This window comes from Mytilus galloprovincialis, chromosome 3 (assembly GCF_965363235.1).
Source record: "Mytilus galloprovincialis chromosome 3, xbMytGall1.hap1.1, whole genome shotgun sequence".
Taxonomy (NCBI): Eukaryota; Metazoa; Mollusca; class Bivalvia; order Mytilida; family Mytilidae; genus Mytilus; species Mytilus galloprovincialis.
The window spans coordinates 83,929,777-83,949,822 of record NC_134840.1 but is presented as its reverse complement, the minus strand read 5'-3'; the positions used below and the strand labels follow the sequence as shown (position 1 = coordinate 83,949,822).

The 20,046-nt window shown below is 32.2% G+C and overlaps 1 protein-coding gene across 7 annotated transcripts in view; it reads right to left on the bottom strand.

The window, feature by feature from the left end:
- LOC143069174 (uncharacterized) overlaps positions 1-20,046 on the bottom strand; it is a 99,288-nt gene that overhangs the window by 33,682 nt on the left and 45,560 nt on the right. For 5 of the 7 annotated variants that reach the window (XM_076243670.1, XM_076243671.1, XM_076243673.1 and 2 more), the window contains one exon: positions 19,191-19,897. In XM_076243670.1, the coding sequence (XP_076099785.1) occupies positions 19,191-19,897 (707 nt within the window). Of the gene's footprint in view, positions 1-4,511; positions 4,600-9,133; positions 9,172-19,190; positions 19,898-20,046 lie in introns of those variants that run through there. The other 2 variants (XM_076243675.1, XM_076243676.1) reach the window with 2 other exon arrangements.

Sequence of the window (20,046 nt, the reverse complement as noted above, 5' to 3'; positions counted from 1 at the left end):
AAACACTCATTCTGGTTCAAATCATAAAGCAATGAGAACTCTTGCAAAACTTTTTATAACATTTTATAAGCTCAATATGTTGTTTTGTGAGACAGCAATTTTGGTTTCAGTTTTGTTTTTAGGTTTTAGAACTTGAAATGCAACCGGTAAATAGTCTTTAAGATGAAGCAAGACCAACTGCAGTTTCTCAGTGGGATAAAATCTAAAAACTTATGAGAGTTTTACACATCCATCAAGTATTATCAGATGCCCAACCTGATTTTTAACCCCTCCCCCTTATTTGGAATCAGCCAGAGGCGGATTTAGGGGGAGGGGGAGGGGGCCAAGCCCCCCCCCTTTCTGGGAAAAAATTTGGTTGCTTATATAGGGAATCATTGAAGCGTGACTGGAGCGGGCCCCCTCTTAGGTCAGTCAGTAGGCCCCCACTTATGAAAATTTCTGGATCCGCCACTGTCAGCCTCTGCTAATGTGTATCTGTCTATCTATACTTGTTAAAGCAACTCAAAATACCAACATTAAGTTTCAAATTCAGATTTCAAAGAACATTCGAAAATCATCCCCAAGCAAACAAAAACTTGTCAAAGCAACTCAAAATATTTACTCATGACCTATATATATATTTTTTTTAGAACATTCTTTATGACCCCCAGCAAACAATTATACTTGTGAAAGCAACTCTCACCAATTACATAAGAGATGTTTACACCAAGTTGTATCCCTCAGACAAATAATTTATCAGCCGAGCGACTTTATATGAAATATTGATGAGCAGCTTACTATCTAAATGGTCCTACCATTAAACATTAATGAGATACTTGGTTAGTGTGATGACTATAATGAAGTAACGTAGGGTCGCAGTAGTAAATTAAGGATTACAATAAAATCCTATTTGAAAAGATCAACAATTGCATCTTTAACAACAATAAATTCAACTATTTTCTCATTTCTGCAAAAAGATGCAATTAAGTTATCAACGCACAAAAAGCACTAGTTGGTAAATTGTATTTTACGTAACATCTTTTTTTTTAATGTCTTTTTTTCCCCTGCTGGTCAAGACTATTTAAAACAAAACATCTGCCTGCAAGTCCTAGTTTGATCAATGTCAGTAAACTGTGTCTATTTTTGTACTGTTTTTAAATTGAATTTTTGTTGTCTGGTCAGACGATTTTAAATAAATCATCTGCCTGCAAGGTCATGTTTTGATCAATGATCCTGCAATGCCAGAAAGTTAATAAATTACAAAACGTTCTTGTTTAAATTGTTTATCATTTATCATTTCACTCAGGGGCCTCTTGTAGCTTGCTGTGTGGTACAGTTTTGCTTATTGTTGAAGACTGTACAGGCACCAAAATATAAAAAAGAAGATGTGGTATGATTGCCAATGAGACAACTATCCACAAAAGACCAAAATGACACAGACATTAACAACTATAGGTCACCGTACGGCCTTCAACAATGAGCAAAGCCCATACCACATAGTCAGCTATAAAAGGCCCCGATGAGACAATGTAAAACAATTCAAACGAGAAAACATAGTTTTTTTTACTTCTATATCATTTGGTCTCTGGTGGAGAATTGTCTCATATACAATCATACCTCATCTTTTTATTTATAAAATATTAAAAATAAATCCAACTATTTCTTACTACATTTACAAGTTTAAATCTAAATAAACCTCCCCTGTTCATGAATTTATATTACCCCAATAAACTCTTGGAAACAAAGTGACTTAATGAAATTCTGGCACAGGAATTTTTGTTTAATGCAAATGCTTCAAAATAACAAAAATACTCTGACATTTTAAGCCTGAAGCTGCTGACTGTCTAAAAAAAATGTATAAAAATCTATCAATCATAATATCACTGCTTGAGGTTATCTTCCGAGTATCAGAAAAAGAATGCTCTTTATTTATACAGAATCGGTGGATATACATATAACCTTGCACTGAACCTAAACATAACTTGCAATAGACATAATATTATGTCTTTAAAAAAACACAAGCTGTGATCAATACATAAAATCTTTTCTCATTATTCTGCAATTTCCACATGTCAAACAAAATTTTCTTCAATATATCTCAGTTCAAATGAACTACTACTCAATTTCCTTGAAGTTAAGCAAAATGCATGTTAAGCAGTATGTGTATTGATTGATAATATAAAAGCAATTTCACTGATTGATGAAAGGCACCCCTGATTACTAATCAGTCATAGGTCCCTCATCAAAACAATCAATAAAGTTATCAATGGTACACTTAACTCTGGAAAGAAAACAATCCTCCCTAAAAAAAAAACCTTAAATCAGTCATAGGTCCCTCATCAAAACAATCTATAAGGTTATCAATGGTACACTTAACTCTTGGAAGAAAAACAACCCTCCCCAACATTTATTTTTAGGTAGTAACATCCTTTAAACTTTAAATTATAATTTGCAAGAGATCCCTCATTATACTCTAGAAAGCAAAAGAACCCTCATTTGAATCAATTACACCTAAAAAACTATGATAACAGCTGATCTGTAAGAGATTCCAGGGGCGGATCCAGCCATTTTAAAAAGAGGGGGTTCCCAACCCAGGACAAAAGGGGGGGGGGGGGAGTTCCAACTATATGTCCCCATTCAAATGCGTTGATCAGCCAAAAAAAGGGGGACCAACCCCGCCCCCCCCCCCCCTTTTGGATCCGCCAATGGATCCAACATAAAAACAACCAGTTAAGGTTCTAATGGTACACTTACTTAACTCTGGGAAGAAAACCCCCCCCCCCCCCCTGAAACCCTGTCTTGAAGTTAGAAACACACTGAAAATTCTTGATTTCTAATCTGTCAGAGATCCCACATAAAGCAACTGGTAAAGCTGGCAATGGTAGCAGCTTGTGTCACATGAACACACTTCTGTAAAATCGTTCTTTTCACCAAAACCCTTGCCCTGATAACTAACAAGTCCAAGAAATTTTCTACCCTTCAAGGGGCCCATAGCATTATAACTGTTTTGGTCCTATTCAATATACTCTCTTTTGCTGATGACAATCTGAATAGCCGTGGTGTAGTGGTTAGTGCATCGGACTACTAACACAAAGGTTCCTGGTTCGATTCCCGTCTGGGATGAAAATTTCAGGGACTGAATTTTCGGCTCTCCCTTGACACCATTTGCGAGTATGGTCTTGAGGAAACGATGATAGTCCATCGAAAGGGGACGATAAATGGCTGACCCGAGTTTAGAGAGAGCCATATCTCTTGCACGTTAAAGACACCCTTGTAGATTTCGAAAAAGAGCAGGCTTATGACGCTACAAGGCAGCACTCGCACCCGCAAAGTGGAAAGGGATTAATATAAGTTGCAAAACTTGTTTCCCAGTCCACTATAAATAAATATGTTTAAACTAAACTAAATTTCCTACTTTTCAGGTCAACCAATCTTGCACTTCCTACTATTGTCATTCTGAATAAACATGAAGTATTTGCCACTGGACATTAAGCAAACATTTACTCATCAATAATTCCTTGAACCTTCTCTCAAGACAAGCCCCTTTACAACCCTAATGAGTTACACAGACATCATAGATAACATATGTTTCACTGTTATAATCACCGGAAGTTAATTTTTAACGTAATGTTACAGAATAAAATTTCCATGAAAGTTTATTCACATACAAGTATATAAACAAATTTTAAAATACCAAGTTCATAATGACCATTGTTAATGAGGTAGCCATTGAAAATCAATGATAACTACAATAATAATTGAAAACTTAACAATGTTGCCATTAAAAATCAACAACAATAATTGAAAACTTTACAATAAGACTAGTCTCGTAGTCCTACATTTATTTGATCAAAATAAACATTGATCAATGTATATCAACATTTACAGCTGTTCTTTTGCAACATTTCATTTGAAAGTTCATTTATCTATATCTACATGTATAGCTCAAATGGAAACTATTTAAGAGGGAAGCAGTCACCTCAAGCCCAAACTTGTTCAATACTCATCAATATTATCAATCCATTTTTGAAATGAAAAATGTGTTTCGTGTCCATTTTTTCCTATTTCTTTTGCAGGAATGACATTCTCAGGTTTCATTATGAATTTCATCAATGATATGACAAAATGCATAAGATATCATCACATAAAAAAAAAAATGCATGTGAGACCACCCCCCCTTTTTTTTGAAGTGCATCACCCTTTTTGTAAGTGCATCAAGAACACTAAAGGTCACAACAGTATTAATGATCATTTTAAACTGACCTTTATCAAAATCTATACTGGTAAAATAATCAATTTTCAAAACAGATAGTAAAATCTGCAAATTGCTTTTTAAAAAACTTCTATCAATTTTACCAAGGATCTTAAATATCAAAGGATTTTAATGAAGCCAAAAGTTCTTATTGATCATTAATTACGATATTTCACCAAAATACCAATTGATTATTTTTCACAATTTAAAAAACAAAATGTCACATATAAATCATATTTTAACTACAAATTTCAAAAATGTAATCAACGGAAAAACATACCTGTAATTTCTTGGCAGAGTATGCATAGTTCTCTGAGACATTACGATAAATAAAATGTGTTTCACTTTCTCACAGCTTCTTGTTCCCCAGAGTATGCTACAGCATTATCAAGCTAATATACTGGCACAGTATGGCATCACCGAACTTATGGCCATTTTTATAGATTTTCTCCATCATTTGTAAAATCTATCATCATTGTATTTGGTTAAAGTAAAGTAAACAGCATTTAAGCTGGAGCATACAAACATCAATTGTAACTTTTATCATCAGTCAAACCCAATAGACAAATATGTCCCGAGAACTTTTTTGTCTCCTTGAACGACTCCGCAACAGGTGTTAACTAAAATTAATTTTCTCACATCAGTCTCTGGACTTGGCAATTTAGCAAATAGTCAATTAACCATTTAAAGACCTCTAAGCTTAGTTTTTTGTTTACTTTTGTCTGTCTTTTGATTTTATGGCTCTATGTTAAAATCACATAAAACTTACAAAATCAAATTAAAAATACTTTTTAACACATTGAACAGCAAAAGCCATTATAGATGTGATACTTGTTTAATTTCAACAATTTAACAACATTATTCCTGGTCAATATAACAACAAACGGTGCAATGATAAAATAACACACAGAAAAGGAATTCATCATCCATAAGGAAGATAAGGCATTACAAAATTGCAAGTTCCAGTTATTACTTTTTTAACCTTTTTTTTTTTGGAAAATTATGCATCCCATCTTATATCATCTCTAAAATTACTGTCAAAGATGCATATAATGCAAAGAGTGAACAAGATATTTTTTAATGCAGGGAGTGAACAAGCTGTTCTGTAATGCAGAGAGTGAACAAGATATTTTGTAATGCAGAGAGTGAAAAAGATGTTTTGTAATCATGGACAAGATATTTTGTAATGCAGAGAGTGAACAAGATACTATGTAATATAGAGAGTGAACAAGATATGCTGTAATGAAAAGAGTGAACAAGATATTCTGTAATATAGAGGGTGAACAAGATATTCTGTAATATAGAGGGTGAACAAGATATTCTGTAATGAAGAGAGTGAACAATATATTAAGTAATGAAGAGAGTGAACAAGATATTCTGTAATGCAAAGAGTGAAAAGAGAGTGAACAAGATATTATGTAATAAAGAATATGAACAGAGTGAACATGATATTTTATAATGAAGAGAGTGAACAAGATATTATGTAATGCAGAGAGTGAACAATATCTCTTAATGCAGAGAGTGAAAAAGATATTTTTTTAATACAGAGATTGAACAAGCTGTTCTGTAATGCAGAGGGTGAACAAGATATTTTGTAATGCAGAGAGTGAACAAGATGTTTTGTAATGCAGAGAGTGAACAAAGATATTCTGTAATATAGAGAGTGAACAAGATGTTTTGTAATGCAGAGAGTGAACAAGATATTCTGTAATATAGAGAGTGAACAAGATGTTCTGTAATGCAGAGAGTGAACAAGATATTCTGTAATATATAGAGTGAACAAGATGTTTTGTAATGCAGAGAGTGAACAAGATATTCTGTAATATATAGAGTGACCAAGATGTTTTGTAATGCAGAGAGTGAAGATGAACAAAATGTTTTGAAATGCAGAGAGTAAACAAGATGTTTTGTAATGCAGAGTGAACAAGATGTTCTGTAATGCAAAGACTGAACATAATGTTAAGTAATGCAGAGAGAAAACAAGATGTTCTTTAATGCAGAGTCTGTAATGCAGAGACTTAGAGTGAACATGATTTTCTGTAATGTAGACAGTGGACAAGATGTTCAGTAATGCAGAAAGTGAACATGTGCTCTTTAATGCAGAGACTCAGAGTGAACAAGTTGTTTTGTAATGCAAAGAGTGAACAAGAAACATTGTGCAGGATTTTTCATTTTCTTGCAATTGAAATGTTCCATATTTCTATAAATAACTATGATAATGTGGTATGTTCATCAAAGAGACAACTTTCAAACACAGATTAAATGACCTAGAAATTAGCAACTATAGGTCAGAATACAGCCTTCAACTATGACCAAAACCAATACAGCATAGCAAGAGTTGTTTAAAATAGATCTGATATAAACCAGAATGGTTTATGTGGAGTTTTGGTAAATCTATTATACAGTAACCTGAGACAATTTGTTTCCCCAAAGCACTATTGGTTTCAATACATAACAAATGTTTGAATATCAATTGATAAAATTTCAAATTTCAAAATAAAACAAATTGATTTTGCAAGAACTTGTAGCAAGTTTACATACAATATACTAAGTGATGAATGAGATGCTTCAACAATTTCAGAACTCCATGTTGAAACTAATTAACATGTTCCAGACTCTTTACACTATGGGTAAAATATATTCAAAGCTCAATTTTATAGCTGAACATTTATATTAATATGCAAGCAGTTGCAGTTTAATGTGTATCAACATCTGTACCTGAACAGCCTTGGGGTGTAAGAACATCTACCTTTTCAGACTTGTTTGATACGGAAAGGTTACTAAGGTTAAATCCTTGGATATGGCAATGTATGCCAAAGACAGAATCTAGACGCAGCTAATTAAATAGAAAGAGAAATATTAACTAGAATCAGCTACTTGTCATTATCAACATTTGTTTCTTATAAAACGGCAGCAAATTAATAAACGTAGAAATATCTTAATATAAAAAGGATTAGAACACAGGGTTCCTAGGGTGAACTTGATTGCTCATAGTAACATCATGTGTGACAATTTAAGTTTGTTTTATGATAATGTGTTACATGCATAGGGGGAATGAAACGTAAGAAATTATGTCAGTTGTCCCCACCCATAACTGTAATTCAATCCTTAACTATGGTGGCTGAACTAAGCTTTTAACTAGTACAGTGGTTATAACTCCATGTTATTACAAGATCGATGGTAACTCAAATATACTTGCACTTAAAAGACACCCTTGTAGATTTCGAAAAAAGAGTAGGCTAATGCCGCTAGAAGGCAGTACTCACACCCGCAAAGTGGAAAGGGATTAATAAAAGTTTGAATAACTTGTTTCCCAATCCATTTTAAATACATATGTTAAACTAACTTAAATATACATTTTCTACTTTTGAAACCATAACTCTTATCATCTGTGGTTTAATTATTTTTGGCTATTGAATGAGTCAGAATTTTGTCTAAGAGCTTGTATGTATCCATGTCAATGGCCTTCAACAATGAGCAAAACCCATACTCCATATCTAGACTGATATGATGAGTCAGAAGTTGATGACTGTATTGTCTGCAGTAGCAGGACACATCTTTCTGACCTTGAGCCAAACATTCTTTACTCATGTTCCCAAATGCTTTATGCTTAATCAAGCAACAGCAAATAGCAATTTTTTAAGTCTTTTTTCACAAGACCAGATATCATATCTGTGGTCTCCGTCCCAAGAAACAATCACGATTCAGGAGACCACCGAGGCAGTTGACGTAAGAGAATATAATGCGCATATAACATTGCATATCTGCATATATATATTCTCACATACCTGTACACTTTGGTCAGAGAAATATCAAAACATGTTCAACTTTATTTGCAAAAAATTGGCAATGGAACAGTCGAATTAAAATCATTAAAATCGACATTGAATTTAAAAAACGCAACAGATATACAGAAACGGGGAAGGATTTCTTCAGACATCTTAATTAACCAAATTCTTTTGCACTGAAGTTTTATATACATTGTGAAATATTTATTACTGATATATACCTGGAGAAAATTAAAACAGGTAGACGAAAATGCAAATTTAAAATTTGACATTTTAATCCAATTATTATATACATCTACCTCAACGTGAACAGGATTTAACAAGATTTAGTGCAAATCAGCGTGATACTATAAACTATTTAGTGGATATTACATCTAATACAGGTTTAATCTAATTTACTTAACTCCACATCTTCAAAATTAAATTGTAAGATGTGCATATTTTGCAACAAGGAAGCTGTTACTTCCGTGAGTTATAAGATTCCAATGCTAAATGTTAAGCAGACAGGCTGCTGTCAGCCTCATTTACATAAATGTGAAGCCAACAATACAACCGATAACCATTCTGACAGTTCTAAACAATACCAATCCATAACTCTCATTAATTACACTGGTTCCCATGCTTATAATCAAATCAAAACTGGTAGCAGTCAACATAGTTCAATGGCTGGTGCATATATAGCTTGGTCAAAGACTACAAATTCAATTACATCAGCAACAAGTGTCAATTAATATTAGCAGAATCTGATACAACTTAATTCCCAAGCATAAAAAAATTATTTCAGGTCTAAAATCCATTCTTGTAGAAAATTTCAAGAAAAGAAATATCAGATTCAGAAACTTTTAGTATAATCAGTATAATCCAACAATTAATTAGTCTGAGCTCAAGATTAAAACCTTGAAGTAGCATGAGTTAAATGTGAAATTAAGACTTTGAAAATTCACTAGCTATGACTTGAAAGAAATTCACAATTATTGTTCTTTAATTTGTCACACATAAAAAATTACTAACATTATTTAGTTTAAGTGCTATTGCTTCATTTGGAGTAGCCAGTCTGAAGTTTAACACAAATGGGAGGAAATGGAATAAAAGAATACATCAAGACAAAACTGACCGTGCTGGACATGTGTGATACATTTCCTTTATCGAAAATATTATTTCCAGAAAAAAATTGAAAAACTGCAGCACCAACATGGAAACAATTCACAGCTCAACAAATGCTTGCTTCTCCGTTAAAAAGGTGCCATATGACTGACAGCTCCAACCCAAAATTGGATAACGTACATGTAAAAATATATAACTGTCACGAAATTAACAAGTATTGTAAGTTTTACGGTTACCCGAAGTGTTAACCCTCTTTTTTATTTTCCTTTGAAGTAAGCATACATGTAAGTAATCGCATAAAACTTAAGCTTTATGTAACAGATTAGACAATACAGACATGTGTTAGTACCCTTCTTACAAGTAGAGTGATACTGTTAACCATCATTACATGTACTAACGAGATTAGTATCAAACAAAGGTGTTATTGTAGCGTCTGGTACTATGTTGTTCATGACTTGCATGTACTGCAATAGCTGTAATATCAAAATAATTGATCTGGATTTTGTTTTAGAAATTATTCTTAGATCAGAAATCAACAACATTTATGCAATATGTTATTAATTTCCAATTCAAACAAACATCAAAAGACCACCTTGTGAGAAGCTTCTTCTTTTATATAAAATTTTAAGAATGCAATCAGTGTTTTTCTCCTTAACCAGTTTAATGAATAAATAGAGATTAATAGTAAACAGACAGCAACCTGACAAAAAAAAAACAATTAATATTCATGAAATATTTGCCACTGGACAAAACCAACAAGATATTATATGTCAACCAAAATGATCAAATGTAAACAGTTCTTTTTAAAGTTTGCGGTCTCAGTGTGAGGTAAACAGTAATAAAACTTTCAAGCAGGAAAATCTTACTTAGAGTCAGCCTCTGAAATCAACCTATCAAAATTCTGTATTTGTTTTTTTCTAGGACATACTTTGTAGTAAGAGTTTTGAGTAAAGTTTGATGGCTGAAAAGCCCAATATTTTAAACATCACATTTAAAATCACTTTACAGTCTTAAGTATGTGTACTTTTACAATATAAATAAAACAAGAGGCTGTCACAACGACAGCAAACCGGATTTATTAATATTTATTTGTGTCCTGGCAATATCACAAGAACCATTACTGATGAATGGTGAAAGTGAAAATCGTCAATATCAAATTTGACCTCCATTTTGTCATCAGTATCAACATCTTAAAATTTGAAAAGCTTAGATTGAATGGTTCATGAGTAAATGCAACAACGTGAATGGAAACGCCATTTCACAATCTTTCAAGAACCACAACTCCTGAACGGTAAAAGTCAAAATCATCATTATTGAACTTGACCTCTAATTTGCCTTCAGTAACAACATATAAAAATTTCAAAAGCTTTGGTTGAATGGTTCATGAGAAAATGCACGGACACGACTGGAAACACCATTTTTCAATCTTTCAAGAACCATAACTCCTGAACGGTAAAAGTCAAAATCGTCATTATTGAACTTGACTTCTATTTTGTCATCAGTAACAACATATTAAAATTTGGGAAGCTTTGGTAAAACAGTTCATGCGTAAATGCATGGACACGACTGGAAACACCATTTTTCAATCTTTCAAGAACCATAACTCCTGAACGGTTAAAGTCAAAATCGTCATTATTGAACTTGACCTCCATTTTGTCATCAGTAACAACATATTAAAGTTTGGGAAGCTTAGGTAGAACAGTTCATGCGTAAATGCACGGACACGACTGGAAACTCAATTTTTCAATCTTTCAAGAACCATAACTCCTGAACGGTAAAAGTCAAAATCGCCATTATTGAACTTGACCTCCATTTTGTCATCAGTAACAACATGTTAAAATTTGGGAAGCTTAGGTAGAACAGTTCATGCGTAAATGCATGAAAACGACTGGAAACTCCATTTTTCAATCTTTCAAGAACCATAACTCCTGAACGGTAAAAGTCAAAATCGCCATTATTGAACTTGACCTTCATTTAGTTGTCAGTAACAACATATTCAAATTTTAAAAGCTTTGGTTGAACGGTTCATGAGTTAATGCACGGACAACATTTGATTGCCGCCCGCCCGCACGCCGTACATCCCCAAATCAATAACCGACATTTTTGTCACAAAAATCCGGTTAAAAATCCAAACAACTTTCCACTTATAAAGGTAATAAATAATAACACAAGCAAATTATGCTAGTAAAAAAGCAAGGGTACCAGTCTTTTGTGTGCTTACTGCTATCCTGTTCAATGATATATAACAGTAACCCAGAAAACAGTGAACTGGGATGAACGACATTTTTATGTTCATTACACAGAAATCATGAACATTTCTTAGCAACAAAAAATAATGTCTACTGTCATTCTTAATTTACCCCCTAACTACAATGAAGAAATGCATCATGGGTATTTTGATGGATGTAATGTGTCAAAGATCAAGTATATAAACAATGTTTGGCACATATGCAGGTCACAATTTTTTTTTCCATTATCCCCGAGTATTTTTTAAATGAAGATGCACAGAGGATCCCTGTAGACCTGTCAGTTAAATGGGTTGTAAAGTTAAACCATATGTTGGCTACGATTTTCTCCTGTTGCTTGCAAATGCATCATTTTAAAATGGAATGATGAGGAAGAATTTGGCAGGTTCAGGGGAGTAATGTAACTAGCATCTATTGTATAATAGATATCAGAAGCAAAAATGTGACAAGTAATGATACTGGGATATGACACTAAAGGCAGAAAAAATCCATCGAAACAATTACCATGCTTTCAAAATGCATGATCTAAAGCAGTTGAGAATGCGAAAGAATGATTGAAAGCCTTATGATTATGTCAACAACTTGATGAAACAATCATTTAGTTTCTATTGTCAGATATGGTTATGTTGCTAATCTATAGGTTTAACATTTGTCCTCAGATATGCTTTGGAATTAGGTTATGATAGTGCAGGGTTTTCTTGTAAATAGAGATCTTGCTATGTGAACCAAAGTGGGGGGATAAATGCATTTGTCTCAATTCTTCACAGTTTCAAATAAATGCTTTTTCTCTGTCATTTGGTTTCTTGTGGAGCGTTGCCTCATTGGCAATCATACCATATCTTCTTTTTTATATTGTAATTTTTTTTTTTATTTGCTGTCATTTCAGTTTCAAAATAGAATCTCATTATTCAATATTGCCATAAAAAATATGATGAAAAATTAACATTATCTGATCCTTATATTAGAAATACGCCTACAATTAATTACGTTACTCTCGTTAACAGTTTTAAAATATTCCTTTGGGCTTTCAGTTTATGTGTTATCAGTTTAAGGGAAAAGTAAACCTCTGACACACCGGGCCAAATGGATCTTCTCATACTATCGGAGAGTCAATAGTTCGCTTTCACCAGAAGAATGGCGCCATAACAAAACTAAAACCATGCTTTGTTATTTAAGATTGTTTAACAATTAATTAACTTGTCAAAATTACCATTTTCCTTTTAACTTTATTGACAAAAACACCAAAAATCAATTAAAACAGTGGAAAATCAGATCACGGATGGTAGAAAAAGGAAATGTAACTGTCATCAGAGCCAGAGACTGACCAATCCATTCAAATATAGCCGCAGATTTATAAACCAGTTGCTTTTAATGTGCCAAATTGGTTTTTTTCTCACAACACCAGTAACCATGATCAATTCCCTAATGGTGCAGCAACGTCTTCGAGAATTGATAACAGCATAAGGATACGTATAGTGGAAATGATATCCAACAACTGTTTTAGACATGAAATGAATCCCATATTAGTGTACATGATTAATTTGATATATCTGATTATATATTTCTCAGTTAGTACAATTAAAAAACTTCTTAGAAATCAAATTTTGCAATTTTATATGAATTTGGTTAAATATACTTACCATGAAATTACATTTATATTATATAGAATATGTTTGCTTTCACAACATGTTCTCATCGCAATTAACTAGGTGATTTCAAAAATTACCATTTTATATCATTTGATTTTAACAATTTGCTTAATAACTTTAAAAAAAAAATTGAAAAGTTGAAGAAATATTTGTGGATATTAAGTCTTAAAAATTTTATATCTTTTTGTTAAAAACTCTCTTTAAAATCGAGGCCAATAGTTCAAGAACATTGGTGAACACTTGAATTGACAATGCTGTCAACCAGGAAGTAATTTCCACATGAACATTAACTTTCAACAATTTGCCTAAATTGTAAAAACAACAAACAAGTCAGAATTCAGCAGTGCATGAAAACAAACATTGCATAAATCAAAGTGTTTTTTTTTTAAATTGTAGAAAATCAGATCATGAACAGTCATGACAGTACAAAAAGAAATTGAAGATGTCCTTGAAGCCCAAAACTGACCAGTCCAATCATAAATACAGCTGTAGATTTATAAATTACTGGCAAATGTGATGACAGCATTGATAAAATTTACAGGTTGACCCCTGGTAAAGGTGATAGTTCATTCCTGAAGCTCTTAATCGTTACTCTTGTAGGTTGCTGTTTAAATAGCATTTACCAATCATATTTACTTCATTTATATCTTAAAGAAATAACAGATTTAGGGAATGTGTTAAGATGGAATGCACACCTGCTAAGTTTAACAATCTATTTTCAAAAGCAAAAAACAAAACTTTTGCACCTTGCAATACAACTGTTGCATGTTTCTGTTCAGTTAAATATGTAAATTATAACCTGCCTGTAAATTTCTGTCTCATTTAAGCCTTGTCTAATGCTTTAGTGTACCATGCATTGTTTTGCAATCAATCTCCATCATTTTTTTAATTATTTCATTTATAACCTCCAATTTTGTTTTATATTTGAAAATTCTTACACCATAAGAGGAAATTTGAATTATTCAAAGCCGAGTTCTCAATCGATTTTTACTTGTCTTCATATTTAATAAACAGCTGAGTTTGATGTTCAATATTCCGAACTTGACAACTCTAAACATTAAACTGCTCTACCATGCATGCAAAATACCCTACCCCATAAAACTTAATGGTCTTAGATATAATTTATTGTTCAATTAAATGCCTTTCAATTAAGTAAACTTTCTGCATACCTGATTCAAACAACTAAATAGCATAAATAATTGATATTTGTTTACTTTAATGATTTGAAATTAGTCATTTTATTGTGTATTGGTCCTATAAGAATTATAAATTGTGGTATTAGCACAGGGAGGAGATGCTAAAATCAATATATGTTTAGCAGTTAAAGGGAAGTAATTCTAATACAAAAAAGAGTTCCAATTTGACAAGTCAAGATTTCTGTGGGAGTACTGTGCTTTTATTCCTCAATTTAATTTCAATATCAAAATTTTATCGATTTCATGGTTAACCAAAAACTTTTTTTCTCTTCATAAAATGCATAAAATAGTGATTTCTTAACTGTAAAATCTGAATCTATGAATATTTTAAAACAACACAAACTATGAAAAAAATAACACATTTTGTAATCAAAAATAACATTCTTGCTATCTTAACTTACAAAACGCTTTACCAATAAATGTAAAAGTAATTAGAAAATCATTCTAACACCTTAACTGACACAAGTGTTAACTAACCTTTTTAAAATTGGTAATTTCAATATTGAATTTAACACTTTTTTACAATTTTAAATCATTAGATAATAATCTCAGATGAAAACAGTGCTTCAAGAGATGTCATCTTAAATCTGCCCGACGTCTGCTTGAGCCATTTTTAGTTTTCAACACCCATAAAAAGAAAAATTTGAAAAGAACTTTCTCACTTAAAATCAATTTGCCAAAAAAAGTTAACACCTATAAAAATTGGGATGTAATTTGCAACAGGACAAGTCTTGAAGATAACCCCAAGATATTTTCTAATGTAAATAGTTTCAGATAATAAATCTCACAAAAAGATATGACAAATTGTGATTTTTAATAGCCATTGGCTCTTCTCATTTTTTTTAAAGAGCTAAAGACATTCCTAACTTTGATCTGTAACATAAGGAGCCCTTTTCTATCTGCTCATTGCTCACTATCCAGGAATAGAAAATGAATAATACCAAATGGATAAATGTCTTATGAGTAAGTTTTTGATCTACCAGTAAACAAAAGAAATGTACAACAGCTTGTAAACTAACTGTTGAACTTTCCCATAGATAGATACAGTTTCCAATACAAAACTAATATCTTATTGAAAAGACCAGTTTATATTTCAGCTTACGAAGTGTCCAAGAGCAGGTTTAACAAGATATCTAATGTGGGACTTTCCCATAGATAGATACAATTTCCAATGCAAAACTCATAACTAATTTACTGAAAAGATCAGTTTATATTTCAGGTTACGAAGTGATCAAGAGCTGGTTTAACAAGATATCCGCAGGCCCATTAGCACCCTGGGTAAATCCACGTGTGTCAACATAGATTGACATTGTACAAAGGTAGATAAACCATCACAATCACTATTGGATTAAACAGCTTCCATTAAAATCTGATATCATCTTTATTATTAAAATGTTCTTTGTCAAACGTAAGACCTGCAGGTACGTTCTGTCATGTTCATTTTAAGGGTCTTTTGTGAAACACCTTTTGACATAATAATCACTTTTGTGATATACAAAACCTGCCAAATTTAATTAAAAGTAAAATTAATTACATTTCTTTAAAAGTTACAAACCATTCGGTATTAATTTCAAGGACATTTTGGTTCTTAAAAATTTGGACCACATTTTCCTAATTAGAAATAAATATGTCAAAAATCTTCTTTTAGCCATTGACTAACTGTAAATTTTGTGAAATCCAGAGCAACATCTGTTTTATGTATGAAACATTTGAATTAATCATTAAATTTATAAGGAACAGTGGTTAAATAAAATTCTTTTGTAATAAATCAGTGTAATGTCACTTGCTTACTAATCTGGGGACTATGAAAGTTCAATCAGGGGCATTAGGCAATAACAAATGTTTGTTAATTACAGACTTCAAAGACTGGAGCTTAAAACAAATTTACTCTTAATTTGCAGATAATATATAATTCCTTTTCTCTGGAGAAATGTATGAGAAACAAACAAAAATGTGAGCTTATTTGAAATTTAACAGGTTATTGCTCACCTGGCATTCAGCCTTTTCAAAACTTCATGTTTTAATGCCTCTTAAAAATTTTAGTTATGTAAAAGGATTTTTTTTTCTATTCTTTATATATTTTGCCCATGATTCTCTTTTCCTTATTGTTTAAACATCCCTTTAATTTTTTTTTGCACCCATTTTTCTGTTGTATTGGTTTATTTCACAAGAAACTTTTTTGGCTTACAGTACAAGTCCATTATTTTCTATTCCGTAAACCAAAGCCAGGGTAATCCTGCAGCTTTTACAAAGAGGAAGGATGACAACTGTTAATCCATTCGTTGAGCTCATTTTTCATTAGAAGCTTCCAATGGACAAATCCAGCCAATTTGGCTCTAGAAGACAAGTAAGGGAAGTTTGATGAACAACAGTATTGCTTAAAAGGGGAAATAACTCTTTAACAAAAAATAATTTAGGTTAGTCAAGAAAATGCACTATTAAATTTTCCATGTAAAAAAAAACCAATTGTCTACAAAACTGCAATCTATTCTTCAAATGCATTTGACATGAAAAAAATTATTAACCAATGGCTTCCAGTGGATACTTCATCATTTCGTAAAAAAGATGCCAATAAAAATTCATGGAACTCAACGAACTACAGAACTACACGGTATAACAACTTCTGAACATGTTAATGACAGTGCACAAAGCTGAAATATTTTGAATTTTCCAGTTAATTAATTTTGTGGTGTAATCAAAACTGAAAGATAAACTTATCAGAAACTACCATATCATGGAAGCATTTATTTCAACTATCCAGACTTATTTTATTCTTTTCCACTATCTGTCAAAAAAATTGTACAACTTTTTGTTGATTAATTGATTTTTTTTTAAAAAGTGGATAATTACAGAAAATTGGTCTATAATCATAACAAACACATTTTGCCCCAGAGCAAAAAAAATAATGCCATTGTAAACATAAAAACAATAGAATAAAGTAACGATATTTTAACAAATCTATTCTATTGAATAAAATTAAAAAACGTGAGTCATTCTACAACCCTCCTCCCCGAGGGACAAATCAACAGGTTAATTAGGCGGAACTATCAGTGCCTGTCACCAAATCCCTGGTTTTGACTTCATTATGAAAATTCAATTTTTAGTTACAACACATCTGATTACGATCAACAAAGAAAATAATTAAATTAATTGATTATGAACAAAGGAATGGACCAGTACCTTGACGTGAAATGATATATTAATTAAGACATGTGGGCAGGGAACGAGACCAGCAACGCTACTTTCATACATTGACAAGTATCAATTTGAGCATCTTGGTTTCTAATTGTCCATTTGTATCAAAGCACGAAAAACTATATTTCTCAAATATGAGATTTGTCTTTTCATCTTAATGTGCAATTAATACATTAGGAAATGAAGTTGAATTATTTGGTAAAAACAATGACATTAAACAATTCCAATAATTGCTGAATGATTATACAAAAATATAAACCATTCAAGATTAACCGATTTCCATCAAATTCAAATTAAGACTGTCAAAAATGCTTTTTTAATCTGTTATTAGCTGTCGATATCAAAATGACTTAATTATAAGTGTCTATTTCTTGTATTTGTTTCTAGAAATGAATTAAAAAAGTAGATGTAGGTAATACATCAATAAGACAGCAACCTGAAGACAGAAAGAAACTCACTAAAATTAACCTCAGTCTCTACAGTACAAAATCAAGTTTTCAAAAAAGATTGTTTGTAAAAATGTTATTCAAACTAACATCTTGAATAAGAATTGTTTAGACTCTAGATGTTTCTGAGCTTTTTTTTTTTTAAAAAGGTCATGTTGCTCAAACTTCAATCTAATCCCAACTTTAAATAGTATTTTCCTATTTTCAAGAGTTTGGATGGGGTCTGAAGCCCCCCTTGTAAATAGTATATACTTAAAGCTGCAACACAAATTTTCTGACAATGTTTTGGTTTTATGCAGTGAAATAGCAGTAGCAGATAAAGTTTATACAGTGTGTTATCTCCCTTGTGTGTGGTTCCCCGTACTATTGGTGTTATTGTCAGTCAATCATTTCCTATTATTAATAACATTTCGCCAATGTGTTCAATGAATAATTTATACCACAAAATTAGGATGATAAAAAAACAACTAAAGTTGGCAAAATACAAACTGAAATGTCAAATACTTTTAAACCGAACTATAAATTCCCATCTGAAATTAGCTTCAGAAACGTTACATAAAATATTAAGAATTTATAGGCAAAAAAACGAGCTATTATTTGGATAGTATATGTCAGCTTTTATTAATATAAAACTCAAATAAATATCTTTATTATCCATATAACTAGAATAAATGTAAAAGTTTTACTCCTCGTACAAATAAAACTGGTGTAACTTTCTAAAGAAACGGCTTCTCAGGTGCACAAACTTGAGACAACATGTTGAAGAACTGAGTTCTTAGTTGCAGCAGACTATAAATTTCATGTCAATTACCAATACACATTTTACTTTCAATTGACTCAATTTTTTTTGAAACTTCTCAAATTTTGCAATAAATATAAGACTTATTGTGAGCTTTGTGTAAAATTCACACACTTTCTGCCTTACAACATACTTGTTTTGCTATGGGAAACCTGTTATAATAATTTTTATCAACAAATTAGGAGGAGCAATATCCTTTTAAACTCAAAAATTTGTGAATTTTTCATGGAAATCAAGTTACTGATAGAGCGAACACAAATAGATATGTCCCCAAATTTATCAATCCTAAACTGTAACCTGATACAAGACTGACAAACAGAAGTTTGCACATACACCGTCTACTTTTGTAAAGGGTGGTGGGAATAAAAAAAAACCCACACCCATCAATATTGAGGGGATAACAATGAATTAGGAAAAAGTCCATTTGGTGATTTATGTAATACATTCAAAGAACAAGATGAACCTTTCTGACCTAGTTTAAAAAATTCAAATAATGATACTCTCTAATTAAACCCAATTATTTCATCAATTCTTACCTGGCAAAAAAGGATGCTGCTGCTGATGGTGGCGGTGATGACATCCGTGAAGAATATCCTGGTGGTGGTGACATCATGCGTTGATATGATCCAGGTGGTGGAGAACCAATTCGTTGATTAAAGGCAGGTAAATTTTGAGGAGAACCCAACTGTTGATTAAACTGAGGCATATTTGGCGAGCCAATCTGTTGATGTTGACTGTATTGAGGTGATCCCATGACTTGATTATAGTTCAGCTGGTTATGTTGAGGCATATGTGATGGTGACCCCATTTGTTGATTAAAATTTGGCTGGTTGTATTGCGGAATATTTGTTGGTGGTCCCATTTGTTGATTAAAGTTTGGCTGGTTGAATTGAGGATTTTTTGACGGAGATCCCATAGCTTGATTAAAATTTTGTTGTTTGTATTGAGGAACATTTGACGGAGATCCCATGGCTTGACTATAGTTTTGTTGGTTGTATTGTGGCGTATTTGACGGAGATACCATTGCTTGATTGAAATTTTGTTGGTTGTAGTGAGGTATATTCGTTGACATTCCCGGATTTGGCGGAGGTAAGTTTGGAGGCTGAGAATAATATTGATTCCTCATGTAAGTTGGTACTCCTGACACAGAATAATTATTTAACATATCCACTTGTCCATAATTTAATCCACTATGTTGTTGATCCACATTCATGCTTGGTTCTTCGTAGATGTGGTTATTGTTCTAAAAAACACAAAAAGTAAGAATTAAACAAGGAGCAGTTGTAAAAGAGCGCTAATGCAATATTTAATTCAACCGTGTAAGAGTACCTTGTCATATCGTCTTTTAAAAAGAGGGCCATTCACTTCCTTCCTCTAGTTATCAAGGTCCAA